The 14,825-nt window shown below is 44.7% G+C and overlaps 1 protein-coding gene across 4 annotated transcripts in view; it reads left to right on the top strand.

Moving 5' to 3' along the window:
* The window catches only part of MCM3AP (minichromosome maintenance complex component 3 associated protein), a 57,002-nt gene extending 42,691 nt beyond the window's left edge, over positions 1 to 14,311 (top strand). For all 4 annotated transcript variants that reach the window (XM_035139653.2, XM_060282468.1, XM_035139645.2 and 1 more), the window contains 8 exons: positions 495 to 753; positions 905 to 1,002; positions 1,782 to 2,172; positions 3,478 to 3,735; positions 5,183 to 5,312; positions 8,198 to 8,401; positions 10,941 to 11,091; positions 12,425 to 14,311. In XM_035139653.2, coding sequence (XP_034995544.2) covers positions 495 to 753; positions 905 to 1,002; positions 1,782 to 2,172; positions 3,478 to 3,735; positions 5,183 to 5,312; positions 8,198 to 8,401; positions 10,941 to 11,091; positions 12,425 to 12,571 — 1,638 coding nt within the window. In that variant the 3' untranslated portion in view covers positions 12,572 to 14,311. The remainder of the gene's footprint in view (positions 1 to 494; positions 754 to 904; positions 1,003 to 1,781; positions 2,173 to 3,477; positions 3,736 to 5,182; positions 5,313 to 8,197; positions 8,402 to 10,940; positions 11,092 to 12,424) is intronic.
* Positions 14,312 to 14,825: the final 514 nt, after the last annotated feature.

Here is a 14,825-nt window from a genome sequence, read left to right as displayed (position 1 = left end):
AATAAGTTGTTTTGCTTATCTCATCACTCTAAAAAAGTATTCATTACCGTTTATCTATGATTTGTGGTTTGCTTGGAGCAAAACAGACCACAATCCCACATTCAGACATACTGTAATGCTAAGTCAGGAAATCATTGTTTGTTTTTTCTTCACTGAGGTAGGAAAGGCAAAACTATTATACTGCCCAATGTTGTTATACAGATTGGACTGTTTGGACTGTATTTATTCATGGAGAGAAGGTCAATTAGCGGTTGTTGGCCAGGACAGCGGACTGGCGTCTTCACATCCAGGGGAGTCTGCCACCGAATGCCTGTTGCTTTGGAGCAAGCAGCAGGGAAGGGCTTCTGCCTTCTGTGGTGCTTGTGGCCTTCATATGCCTCCAGCTGTCTGCTGCTAAAACAGGATGCTGCGCTAAATGGACCCGTTGGTCTGATCCTGCAGGGATGCTTTTAGGTTTTGACATTTCCCCCTATTGGTTTGCCTTCCCTGCGTAGGTGACGGAGGGGACGCTCAGTCCCTCGGAGCTGAATGACCCAGAGACCCAGAAGGAGCTGCTTGGCACAAGGGGACTGGTTCTCCTTCTGTCTCCTCGAGTGAGCAGTGAGGATGCTGTAGAGGAAGAGGTTTACTGGCTTTCAGCCTTGCTGCAGCTAAAACGGATCCTTCAGGCAAAACCTTTCCAGCCAATCGTCCCTCTGGTGGTTCTTGTCCCAAGTCAGGAGGATGAAGCCATAGAAAAAGATGTAGAGGGAGGTATGAGAAGTTTCTGCACTTGGGGATAATTGCTCTTTAAGTCAATTTTTCATTTGGAAAATAGCTGTGTGGTTGTCTCCTCTTAATTTTGTGCCTTTTCAGGGGGATAATGGAGTAGTATCACTAAAGTGGAATGTGGTTTCTTTTATAGGACTGATGCTGCCAGATTTGATTTCGGCTAACCTTATTTCAGGCTACAACATAGTTGCCATTCCAGATTCTGTGAATGGATTGCAAGGTACCAGCAAGGTAAGAACCATCTCCACAGAGAGGCTGTAATTTATACTCCTACCAGGTTTAATGATTTATCGCCACAGGGAGAGTATTATTCTCAGTTGCATTTTAAAGCTGTAGGTTGGCAACTCAAAAACAAAGCAGAAACCAGTGTGCTGATTAGAGTGTCAAGACTACAGCCTGGGAGACCAGAGTTCAAATCCCCACTCGGCCATGAAGCTCACTGGATGACCTTGGGTCACTTTCTCTCAGTCTGACCCACCTCACAGGGCTGTTTACATGCCACGCTCAATGCAGGCAGGCTTTTCATCAGGCTACCTGATAAACCAGAGTCCCCATTGAAAGCCCCTGTAGATGCCTTCCAGCTCCCAGTCCTATCTCAGGCTTTTTCCATCACTGCAGAGATTTTGGGCAGTCCTCACAGGAGCAATTGGTTGTGAAGGATGGAGTACCATCTCTTAATACAATTGCATGGGCCTTTTCTATTATTCCATACTCAGTTGATCTTGTCTACTAGAACCTTGTTTAATAGGGAAGGTTGTCTAATATGAAAGGCATCAAGTCAGCATTGGGTTTTCACCTTGGTTTAGTAGATCATGGGAGTGGAAGCCTGTTTTTATTAAGTTTTTTTCAGCTTCATGTTCAGTTGTGTTGGGGGAAGGACTGGGTTTGAGGGCAGGACTGAAAGGGTGTATGTATCAACAGAACTGACTCCCTTAATGTGGTAACTAATTGATATGGATTTACACTTTATTGTCAACTAGTGAATTTGCCGTGTGTAATTCTGTCTACAGCTCTCTGAAGCTGTGCAGTGGCTGGTTGCTCAGTGCCCGAGCTCAGACAAGGTTCACTGCCAGACATTCATGCAGTATGTTGAAGACGGTGTTGACCGTGAGTTCAACAAGCACTTCTACCAAGACATGAAGGAGAGATCCCTTGCTGGCTTGCCCTCTCAGGATCCGAGTACCATAATAGAGCTGTACAATAGTGTGATACAGTTCCTGGCTGAAGTTGCCTCTTCAGAAGATCTCTGTGAACTCTCCTGGCCTGTACCTGAATTTGCAGAGCCCGGAGGCAGCAAAGTGCTTCCACATCTCCAGTGGAACACACCCAGCCATCTGGGCTGGCTGAAGAAAGCCCTGCTCTCCTTCCAGATCTCTCACATGGATCTCCCTCCTTTGGGCGGTAAGCACTCCTAACCAGGACTGTTGCCTAGGACAGTGGAACCTCTACTTACGAATTTAATCCGTTCCGAATGCACATTCGTAAGTAGAAACATTCGTAAGTTGAAACTATGTTTCCCATAGGAATGCATTGGGAATGGATTAAATTGTTCTGGGGCCTTAAAAAAGGCACTTAAAAGGCCAGCGGGAGGCCGGCAGTGGTGGGTGCAAGGGCCCGATCCGGCCCTATGGCCGGATCGGTAGCTGGGGGGGGGGGCAGCGGGAGACCGGCGGCAGCGATTCGGCAGCTAGGGGGGGCGACGGGAGGCCGGCGGCAGCAATGGGCCCGATCCGGCCATAGGGCTGGACTGGCAGGTAGCGCGGGTGGCTGGCGGTGGCGGGCGCTCGTGGTGAGGGCCTGATCATAAGGGCGGTGGTGGTGAGGGCCTGATCATAAGTCGAAGAAATTCGTAAGCAGGCCCCCATTTTTCCCCTTCGTAATTTGAAAAATTTGTATGTCAAGTCGTTTGTATGTCGAGGTACCACTGTAGTAGTTTAGAGACTGCTGTGTAACACACAAATAACATGCTCTGAATTATAATTGTCTTGCTTATCACAAAAGAAAACGTATTAGAAAGAAAATGTTTCTCATCATGAGAGTCTTTAGGTTACTCCTTGGTTCCATCATGTTTTGCGTATTTTGTTGCATGTCTCTTTATTGTTCTGGAATTAAATTTTGAATTTGGAAGTAGCCATTTCCCAGATGTGTACACATGTGTGTTTGTGTGCATAAGGACACAACTATCTTTCTGTTATGCTCACTGACCTGGAAGATTTCTGTACCAGATCTTGATGCAAGAAGCTTTGGAACTCCCCCTATATTTTCTTGCTCTGCTTTGCAAAAATAGACCTAACATTTCAACAGATATTTCAACAAATGTTGACAGGACTCATTGGTTGAATCCTGGTTGTTATTTTTGTTGTTTCTGCTGTTGTAATTATTACTAATTGTGCTGCTGTGCCCTGATACTTTGGGGACAGAATGTTTCTGAATAGTTATCGGAAACCACAGGAGAGGAGAGGGGGAGGGGGAGGGGGGCGCTCTTGTGATCAGGTCCTGCTTGTTTCCCACCGTTGGCCACCGGGAGGACAGGATGCTAGACTAGATGGGCTATTGGCCTGATTTGGCAGGCGTCTCTTGCATGCTTATTTTGGCTCAGCTACCGGTAATACCAGAGCAAAATTGAGCTGTAACATTGGCCATAGTTCCTTTCTGTTATTGTTAGGCATAAACTTCAATGTATCTTCTCTTCCCTCCACCCACCAGCTCCCTGGCGCCCTGTTTGTGCCATGATTTTTCAGTATTTGTCCCAGACTACCAGTTCTCTTCAGACCCAGGAGATACTTCAGTCTCAGGTAGAGAATTTGCTGAGCAGAACGTATGACAAGTGGAAGAGTAGGGAATATGCCAGCTCAGAAAACAATGGCCCATCTGTGGAAGAGATCCCTTGGGATGGCATCTTGGCACTATGCATTAACCATAAATTGAGAGACTGGAAACCTCCACAAAAGCCAATAACACCAGGTAGTAAATGTCTTTGGACAATTTCTTGTTCTGTATTAAGTTGTGTTTAGCATATATTAACTTTGCCTCTCGCCCCAATAGTCTTTCCTATATCCCTTGCTAACAAACCTATTATGGCATAAGCTTTCATGGGTTACACTTCCTCGGATGCGTGAATGTTATCGTAACTTCTGGCCTATATACACATGGAGTGGGGTGTGTGTGTAGAAAGGTCAGGGGTGAATGAAATCTGGTAAAGTACAGTGCTAATTGCATACTTAGCTGTGATAATTCACAGAACAGTTCTTGATGTCTCGGCCATTCTGGCATTGGTAAACCAATTAACACATATAATGTTCAAAAAAATCCATTGCCTCCATTCAGTCCACAAGTTACACCTTTGTATTTAAAGGCAGTGATTTCATGTTGTAGTCTCGCCGTGAAGTTCCTTTGCTTCAAGTGGGCTACTTTAAGATCATTCACAGTGTCCTGGGAGGTTGAAATGTCCCCCCACTGACACTTGAATATTGCCATTTCTAAGGTCATTCCCTGTTTGCCTTGTACATTTAAAGCAGTATTGCACCATTCTAAACGGTCATGGTTTTCCCCTGGGAAACTGTAGTATATTGAAGGTGCTGAGCATTGTCAGTAGGCCTCTATTCCCCTCACAGAATTACAATTCCTAGAGTTCCCTGGGAAAATGGATTGGTAGTTAAACTGTTCTACGAATTGTAGCTTTATGAGGGGAATAGAGGCCTACTAACAACTCTCAGCACCTCCAATATACTACAGTTCCCAGGATTCTTTGGTGAAAACCATGACTCTTTAAAGTGGTATGATGCTGCTTTGAATACATAGTGCATATGGGGCTCAGTTTTATGTCCATTTATCCTTTTGCATAAAGACTGGACTGTTTGTCCTATGTAGAATGTGCTGTTGGTAGATGATACCATGTATCACATTGGAAGATGAGCAGGTGAATGAATACATACTGCCAGAGTCAATATGTGGTAAGAATTAACACCTGGGATTGCTACAACAACTGGTCTTTGTATGTCTCTGTTAGGTGGCCTGTTGCTGCTAGGTTGAGGGGCTCTCTGTAAGTGAGCAAGTGCAGCCTTCACACCCAATGAAGTGTCATTGTGCAGAAGAGACTGTAGATCATCTAAGCTGCATTTGAGTACCTACAGCTGCAATGTGTGGGAACAAGTGGCCTTCTGTCATTTCTCCTTCCAAATCTTTTACATTATTCCTTGGTACCAGTAATTTAATTACTGAATGAGTGTACTTATACTAAACACGTGGGCAGAAGGAAAAGGTAGCAGTTTTGTTCAAATGAACATTCAGTGTTTGCATTCTAGAAAGACTGAGGCAGTGTTCCTGATTTCACGATAACTTCTTTTGAATCTGGAAAATCTATGTTACTTTTGATTTCATGTGGGGGTTCTATGTGTCTTGCATCTAACAGAGGCAGTGAGCAAAGATGGACAGATATATGTATATTTTTCTGAGGAGCAATTGATAAAATTCACTCGTCCTGTTTCATGGGAAGAAGCCAGATTAAAAACTCAGAAAGAAGCCCAGCAAAGTGAAGGATGGTGAGATTGTCTAACTTTTCTTTGACTTTTAGCAGCCCTGCCCTCTTCCCTTTCCTTTTTTACACTTTCGCCTCTCACAGACTACCTCTGTTATTCTCTCCCATTAACTAACTAAGTTAAATGCTGGACTGAAGCCCAGTTTTGGAAATCAGTACTTGTGGCGATTATTTGAAGTTACTGCTTTTTGTTACCGCTATCTTCCCCTCTCCCTTCAGGCTTCCTCTGCAGTGCTTAGGATTTTTCATTACTGTAAATCAACAGGAATGTGTTTGAAACTTAGTGCTGCAAGAAACTGTGGTTCTGAGGTGCAGAGAAATTTTCAGAAGGTAGTTGGAAAGTATTTCCAGTACCTTTATATCATCAAATTGATCCATTTGATTAGATTTTGGGAAGGCTGTTAGAATAGCTGTATTTGGATGTAACACTGGTCATAAAGCTATGTTTGTTCATTGCAGGAGTTGCCAACCTTTATGGAGTTGTGGGCACATTTCAAATTTTGAGTGTTCTGGAGGTGCCAGGGACACTGCCATAGAGGAGGATGGCATAGCACAAAATGAGAGAGAACCCCAACAATGTTGGCTACTTAATCATAGTTTCTGCTAAGCCAATCTGTCTGTGTTTGTTGTCTCAGAGGAATAGATGAGTAGAGCAGGGAGTGTTCAAACCATAGGCACCGTGCTTGCTGATCAGAAGTTCGGCGGTTTGAGTCTTCGCGACGGGGTGAGCTCCTGTTGCTCAGTCCCAGCTCCTGCCAACCTAACAGTTTGAAAGCACGTCAAAGTGCAAGTAGATAAATAGGGGGAAGGTAAACGGCATTGGATCCTAAAAGATTATGCAGCTGAGATCGAAAAGCGCCCCCCCCCCCAGTCGCATTTGCAATCATATTTTGAGCCAAAAGGCATGGTGGTAACCTCAGAGCTTTCAGATTGCAAGAGAAGCTAAGTAGGCAAAATTAACAAAGAATCACAGAATTGTAGAGTTAGAAGGGACCCTGAGTGTCATCCAGTCCAACCCCCTGCAATGCAGGAATCTCAGCTAAAGCATCCATGACAGGTGGGCATCAAACCTCTGCTTAAAAACCTCCAAGGAAGGAGAGTCCACCACCTTCTAAGGGAGGCTAAGTTTTTAAGCAGAGGTTGGATGGCCATCTCATGGATGCTTTCCTGCAGGGGGCTGGACTCTGTCACCCTCCGGGCAACTTTCAACTCTGCCATTCTATGCCTCTAAGAATGATCTGATAGCATTCTTGAAAGCAGCACTGAAGCCATCAGAGGATGGGGTAGACAAATAGGAAAAGTGGATATGGTGCAAACTGCTTGTGCAGACAAGAACCTCAGCACTGAACAGACAGGAAAATGAAAGAGTCTTTCGAAGCACATTGTGGATTTGCAGCTCTGGCTAGAATCTGAAAAAAAGAGATTGTAGAACTAGGAAGGTATGGGGAAGCTGTAGCCCATGGGCTAAACTTGGCCTGTCAGGATCCTAAGTTGACCTGCAAGACTGTTTTCCCCAAACCCACAGCCACTCAAGTTGCATTTGATGTAGAGTCAAGACATCGGGGTGTGGGGAAGGCAGAGATGGGGCTTCAAAGGAACCATCGGGAGCTTATAGTGAGCAGGGTTTGCTTCTACCATTCATCAGCTGATGGGAGGTGGGAAGGTATTCTGCTCCTGCAGCATTTTTCCAGCATCTGCTACATGAAGGAGAACTTCTCTGTGCAGTAGATGCCTGCAAAATGAGGGCTTCTTTCTCTCTCCCCTGTTCCCCCATCAGCTGATAGGAAGGAGAAAAAATGCTTTGCCAGCCCTATGCTCAGTGCTTCCCAAAATGTAGAGTTAGATTGAAAACTCCCTTTGCGCTGCAGTTCCCAAGCAGCTAATAGGCAACTGTCATTCAAGTGCTTGGGAACCCCATGTGAGGGATTTTGGCAGGACAACTCACCTGTCAATCATGCTGGCATAAGGATGTTATGTGGTTGACAGGTGGATTGTCCCACCCACATGTCAGAGTTGGCCCACAAGGATGGGGCAGATAAAATTGGTCCTCCAGAGCCAGAGGTTTCTCACCCCAACCTAAACTAATGAAGAATTGGACCATCTTCGCTGCAATGAAAGCTAAAGTATTTAGAGCTTTTGTTTTAAAGACAACTAAGTGGGGGAGAGGATAGTGTTTTATATAACTATGTACAATGTGGAAAAAACAGGTTTTTATCTGCTGTCATTATACTAGACATCGGTCATCTAGGGAAACTGGTTGACAGTAGATTCAGGAAAGTACTTCTTTACAGAAGTAAAGGTGAAAGGTAAAGGACCCCAGAATGGTTAAGTCCAGTCAAAGTCGCCTATGGGATGAGGCGTTCATCTCGCTTCAGGCCAAGGGAGCCAGTATTTGTCCACAGACAGCTTTCTGGGTCATGTGACCAGCATGACAAAACCGCTTCTGCTGCAACGGGACACCATGACAGAAGCCAGAGCGCACAGAAACACGGTCTACTTTCCCCCTGCAGCAGTACCTATTTATCTGCTTGTAGTGGTGTGCTTTCGAACTGCTATGTTGGCAGAAGCTGGGATAGAGCAAAGGGAGCTCACCACAGTAGTGCGGATTCAAACTGCTGACCTTCCAATCGGCAAGCCCAAGAGGCTCAGTGCTTTAGACCACAGCACCACCTGTGTCCCACTTTACATAAGATGTGCTTCATGTATTCATCTAAGATACACAGCTAAATGGAACTTATTACCACTGTTTTGGTCACTTGTGCAAATAGCATGCTGGGCTAGATGAAAACTTTGGTCTAGTTCCAATAGAGATGCTTTTATACTTACTGATATTTCATAATTCTGGTAAAAGCCAATAATTCCCTTTGCTTGATATTTTTCATTGCCTAGGTCCAAAATAAAAACTCAGTCTTTTGCTAAGCTATATTCTCATTCATTATCTCCAATGGAATATTGTGCCAGCCAGCAAACTGTGAACAACAAAGAACTAAGTATTTCCAGTGGAGGAGATCTAACACAGGCCATTTCAGAAGCAGATCATCTCCCTGAGTACCTGTCTGCCAAGTTGCAACAGGAGAAAACAGAGAGCAGGAGGTAATAGTTTTTCTCCTTTTTGTAAGTTGTGGGATCCCACAAGTTAACATGATGGTGCTGAGTAATAGTTCACAATGGTTAATCTCTGTAAGTGGCCCCAAAGCTTTGAGAAAACCGCTGTCATCCAGTCTCTTCCCCCACTCCCAACGCACAGAGGGTACCATGGTCTGTGGCTTGAGGTTTTTTAAGCCAGTTAGATGTACATGGTACGTAGCACAACTTGTGAATACAGGCAATATCATAATTGGGTGTTTTTCATTCTTGTAAGTGTTTCATTTTGGCACTGAGACATAAGTTTAGATATCCTGTTCTGCAGTGCTTTATTTTTTCAAGAAAAATAGGTGCTGGAACTCACCATGTAGTTGTTAAGTAAGTCGTCAGGCAACTTGGGGCAGCCCTGAACAGATACTGGTTTGTCAACAGCCGTGTTCACCTCCTGCAGAGATGCTAAAAACTATGGCAAGCTGTCTCCGTAGTTGGTTTGTTCCGATGCAGGTCAATCAAATGCTCCCTGCCTCCCTTGTTCTCTTAGGCTCAGGAGGGTGCCTGGGGCAGCTCGGAAGGGCCCTTGTGCAAATGTGCACGTGTGCAACTGTAGAAGCCTAGCTGGAAAGCTTAAAGGCCGCTGCCACTACACGGGAGATAGATTGAAGAAAAGGAAATAACAAGTTGGTACCATAGCCTGACCAATCATGGCTAGGAGCTAGATGGAGTCTTAGATCTAAAAAAGTATAGACTCTCACATGCTAGCCAGCTTCCATTTTGACTTGAAATGTTGGTTTGGGGCTTCTCAGAAGTATGTAAAGGTCAGAAGCAGGGTGGGGTGAGCATTGACCTGTTTTGGGGCAATGGGGCCCACTTGAGAGGTGCCAGAACTGCGTTCTGGTGCGCTCCAGTTGAAAAAAGCACTGCTCTCCTGTGAGTTGAAGGATGAGCTGCCTCCAGGATCCCAGGAACCTTGTGGTCTTATTGGAACCAGTATTGCAAGCTTCATGTACCTCTGGAGAGATGGGTAGGAAACTTAACTGGAAAATACAAGTACTGTATTTGTTTCCCCTGAAAATTTAAAATGTACCTTTACACTTATGAGAGAACAAAGAAGAAAATGTTTATTTATTTGCTCTTTCCTACCAACTCTTTGTTACTAAAAGTAATGATTGTACCACAATACATTACATCAGAGTTTTAAAACAGGAAACATTTAAAACCAGCAAATAAATAGTCAGAGTCTGGCTAGACAAGGAGGAATGGTGGGAGGCTGCAGCCGGGGAAACCCTAAGTGGCTCCAAGGCTCTGAACCAGGAGAGGTTGGTGGGATACAGAAGACAAGCCAAAGAAGAAGAAGAGGATTTGATATCCCGCTTTATCACTCCCCGAAGGAGTCTCATAGCGGCTAACATTCTCCTTTCCCTTCCTCCCCCACAACAAACACTCTGTGAGGTGAGTGGGGCTGAGAGACGTCAGAGAAGTGTGACTAGCCCAAGGTCACCCAGCAGCTGCATGCGGAGGAGCGGAGACGCAAACCCGGTTCCCCAGATTACAAATCTACTACTCTTAACCACTACACCACACTGGCTCTCACACAGGAAGAAGGGGGGAGCAGATGGGTTGGAGGCTGAGCAAGCAAGAGGTTTAAGTAGAGTGAGGCAACTGAGGAGGAGGAAGAGGCTGCAGCTGGGACAGATTCCCAGCCCCCCCCCCGCCATTTCCACTGTTTTCCCTCTCCATCCCCAAGAACGAGGAGGGTGTTACATGTAGCAGAATAAAAGGTACAGAGAGCCCCTCCTGGAAGGAAGTTGCGACTGTGGGGAAACCGGCCGGCTGGGGAGGAAGGGGGAGGCTCAGATCCTCAGTTCTGGCAGCTGCTTCATTGGGCTAGTTCTGCCCGTGGAGTTTCCTGCTGGGTTTTGTCTCTCTGAACAAAGAATCAACCTTACTGCTCATCTCTATGAGTTCCTGTGTTGAACCTCAGTGGAACAGAACAATAGGCAATGAATATGTATAGCAGGCGGTCAAGCTCGCCCAAAGTCCTGACTAGAAGCTGCGGCCAAAACCTAATAAGGGTGAGTGCCAGCCATTTTGAGGAGCGAGGGAATTCCACAATTAGGATGCCTCTGCCAATAATACCTTCTCCCATCTTGTGGCGGCATGTGGAATCCCTGGCTGACAGGAGAGCGTTGCGCACCAGTCTTCGCATGTACAGTGGTACCTCTACTTACGAATAACTCTACTTAAGAATGTTTCTACTTACGAACAGAGCTCCGTCCGCCATCTTGGATGAGGTTTAGATAGGATTTTTTCTACTTACGAATTTTTAGATAGGGTTGCTTCAACTTACGAATTTTTTCGACTTACGAATGTGCGTTCGGAAGGCATTAAATTCGTAAGTAAAGGTACCACTGTATCTAGATTCTGAGCTGTTAGTGGCTTTCTGCATCTGTTCAAACACCTTGAACTTGGCTCAACAGCATATAAGCAGCCAGTGGATAGAGTATGATCATTTACCCATTCTTTTTATCCTTTGCCTTTGTCGGCCTAGGTTTGAGGAGCAGCTGCAGCAGTTGTTAGTGAAAGACTCTGAGACATTCCAGGATTCTCGCTCTCTTCCTCTGTACCTTCCTGAAACTCTGGTGGCTGTGCCTCAGCTTATCCATCCCCAAGCCAAAACACCAGTGCTGAGAAGCCCAGAGGTAAACTCTAGAAAAATAGAATGGAATAAATATATATATAGGGTTGCTATATTTACATGAAGTATCTGTAACTGATTGAATTTATAATTTTGTGGGTGGGGGGTGGTTGGAGAGGAGGGGCTGGTATGTATGGGTGTCAAATATGCCTGATACTGGGCTTTGTGGTGATGGTGATTTAATTTTCTCTCACTTAGTACACTTAAGCTATAAAACTTGATTTATAAAAAACCTGATTACTATAATCAGTTTTCCCGGAAAGCCCACATGTTTTTGGGTTGGATCTAAACATAGTTGAACTTTAGTCACTTTGGAATCAATGGAACCTTTGTCATGACCAGTTTATCCCATTGATTCTGGTGAGATTTAGGTTCCACTAACTTGGGTTGCACCCAGTGAAGTTGGCCCATGCAGGGACTTCCCATTGTACAGGAGAGCTTCCTCTTCCTCTCTTTTCCCCATGTGCCACAGATAAAATCTGCTCCTGTTTGGGGGGGGGGCTGAGGAAAAGGGAGGGAAGGGTAGTTCTATTTTACAAGGGGAAGTCTTTGCACGAATGGGATGATTCATTAAATTCAGCCAAGTGTGTCTACCAGGTCACACTATCCCCACTGATGTGGCTCATTGTAGATCAGGGTGAGGGCCTTCCAGTTGTTGCTGGAGTGGAGCTGCCATCCCATTGGTTATGCTGGCTGGGGCTGCTGGGAGTCCAGCAACGGTGAAGAGCCACAAGCTTCCCACCCCCACTGTAGAATCATAGAGTTGGAAGAGACCACAAGGGCCATCCAGTCCAACCCCCTGCCAAGCAGGAAACACCATCAAAGCATTCCTGACAGATGGCTGTCAAGACTCCGCTTAAAGACCTCCAAAGAAGGAGTGTAAGCCATGGGTTCCATAAGGTTGTGCCACTTCTGGATAGGGGCAAGAGGGCAACCAGCCTCGCCTTTGAGATGGGATCAAACCTACAATTCTGCCTGCCTCTTGGAGACTTTTTTCCATCCCAGGAGAACTAGAGGCAGAACCACTCCTTGGAGGGGGCCCTTGAATGACCCTGATGCCTTCCTTGAACTTGAATTGCAACACCCCCTCCCCCAAAAAGTAGGCACCGCTGTACTGAGGGAACATCTAAGCAGGGTTTAAATTTATGGTTGTTTTCTATAGCCTTTTCGTGTCCCCAGCAATTTGCCGTGTCCTACAGCAACGTGTGTGAATGAATGTGGTTATTCTGGGCTGTTAGATTAAGTGCTTCTGGTCAGGGGGCAGGTTGGGTGGCCGCTAAACTGTTGGCTTTCTCAAAAAAATTACTGTATTGACAATTTTCTCTTTCGCTCTTCAGGCTGCAAGTTGGACAGAATTGAGAAACACAGATACCTCTGTGTCACAAAGATTTGCCTATTTGAAACAACTAATCAGGGCTAACAAAGAAGAAGAAATGACTTGTGAGCTCCACCTGTCAACATTGCTGGACATGATAGATGCTTGATCAGAGTTGACCCAAATGTGTGAGGCCAGAGAGCTCATAATGGATGATGAATACACATGATTAGCCTACAATTTCTGCGTAGAAAACAATGGAGGCTTCTGTGGATGAATAGTTATTTCCCTATCATAAGTACTTGTATATGTTTGCACAATAATGTTACATTTCCCTGAAGATGAATTGGTCCTTAGGTTTTGCATTTTAATTTTAATTTTGCTCTTTTCCTGTACCCACTTCCTTGGAGTAAGCCTCCTTAAACTTGGTTTAAGGAGAACACCTCCATTCTGTTGATTAAGCCAGCTGCTGGAGCCCACATAGACAAGAGTTGATTCTATGCATGGTGGGGAGAGAAAGAGGAGATTGCCTCGGATTCCATAATCAAATCTCAAATATTTGTTTGGGAACTGGTCTGATGCCTATGCCTAAGGCCCCATTCAAACACTGTGCTCCCACATGAATGGTTGCTGGTATTGGAGACAGGGCAGATGTGTGATTGGATGGGAAGATCAGGTCCTTGTTGCTCCTGCTCCCCACCCTGTGGAGGGGAGACCGTATTGACTCGTCTGTTCACTTCATCGACTTGGCTGCTCCTCTGAGAAAGTGGGACAACCCTTGATCTGTGTTATTTGCTCTGCATGGACAAAATGAATTGTGTGTACCTGGTGATGCACATGCATTCCTATGTGGAATCGACATCGATGGAGGAATTCCCATGTGTGGAGTTGCCTTAGTAAGATGACTGCCTTGTCATAAAGGAGGCTCAGATGGGAGGCTTACACAATAAGACGTTTTAGGGACTTCTGTTTTGGTGGATGCATTCAGAGGTGTGTTATCCGTGCTATTACAGATCTCCCTTGATAAAAACTAAAAGAAGTACTTGGTGTTCCAAAGGATAGGTTCCTGTGCATAGAGATCAATTTCAGCAGAAGCTCTCACCCAGAGGAAAAAGAACAGAACGGCTATGTTTCAGATTTACATGATTATCATAAATATGATGAAACCAGTGTGTGTCTAAAACAGAATGACCAAAGATGACTGGATGCCGTGTTGTTGTTTCCATTTTACGTCATGTAGCCCAAGGGCAGCTTGCTTTCACATGGCATTTAGGCACCAGAGTGCTGTGATAAAAATTCTCACCCAGGATGGTTTCAAGTCCACCTGTTTGCAGTGCCAACACAGGGTGCTGAAGCTCTCTCATGCATTTTTGGGATACTTACACTGCCATTTTCATTAAGGAAAGGAAACAAGTAAATTCTAAGGTGGAAAGCAGGTGTAAAAAATACTGTAGAACCCTGGAAAATTTTGCAGCACCTTGAGAGCACTAGACTGCTTCTGTTAAATTACCATGGACAATCTGGTTTGTGTATGTGTTTTAGAAATGGTCTGTCCTGCGTTTTGCTAGATTTTCATATTAGAAAAATAATTTCATGTCTTAGGTCTGTATCTCTATCAAGAAGAAGGCAATGACCTGGTAAAAAGATTCTTATATGCAGAGCTTGCAAAGGTGGCAAGTGCTTCCTTTCCCAAGAATCGGTAACTTCATATTCTGCATATTTATTTTAAATTTTGTGTTGCTTTTTGTTTTAAGTTGTGCTATTTTACAGCATCCTTTCTAGTTAAGTATAATGTGCGATTTTCATATGTACATTTATACCTGATGCTTTCTTTCCAATATTTCAAATATTATATTTAGGTTTAGGGTCTACTGTAGCTATTGTCTAATAAATAAAAACTATTCTGACACTTTTGAAGTGATGCTTAAAATTATTGCGTAGTGTCATCTATGCACATGGTGCTTTTCCAGGACGCCTGTTTGGCAGGTCCCTACCACAAGAGGCTTGCAATTAAAAAATATGTAGACAGAAGGAAAATCACAAAGGAAGTGGAGGAGATTGAGGCAGAGGTAAACAGAAATTATATGTGATTTTTTTTCAAATACAGGGACTTTGGCTCAGTGAAATATGGTACTTAGACTAAGAGGGAGGGTTCCAAAAGCTTCCTGGGGAAAGTAGTTTTCAGGAGGGCCTTGGAAGACTTGAAAGCACTCAAGGACTCTCTTGCCCTGTTACTCACTGCTAGATTAACAATGGCAAAGCACTGGAAGACATCCCATTTGAATCGGGTGGGCATAACAGAAACAAGAAATCTGGAAATTGAGAGCAATGAAGAAAGGAAAGCATTGTAGAGAAGCATTGTGCTGTTTAAAAAGAACTCACCGCCTCAATCACATGGCAGGCTATGGGGAAATGATTTTGGT

This window comes from Zootoca vivipara, chromosome 1, assembly GCF_963506605.1.
Source record: "Zootoca vivipara chromosome 1, rZooViv1.1, whole genome shotgun sequence".
NCBI lineage: Eukaryota > Metazoa > Chordata > Lepidosauria > Squamata > Lacertidae > Zootoca > Zootoca vivipara.
The sequence above is the reverse complement of the archived record's forward strand: the minus strand, read 5'-3'. Positions and strand labels throughout refer to the sequence as shown.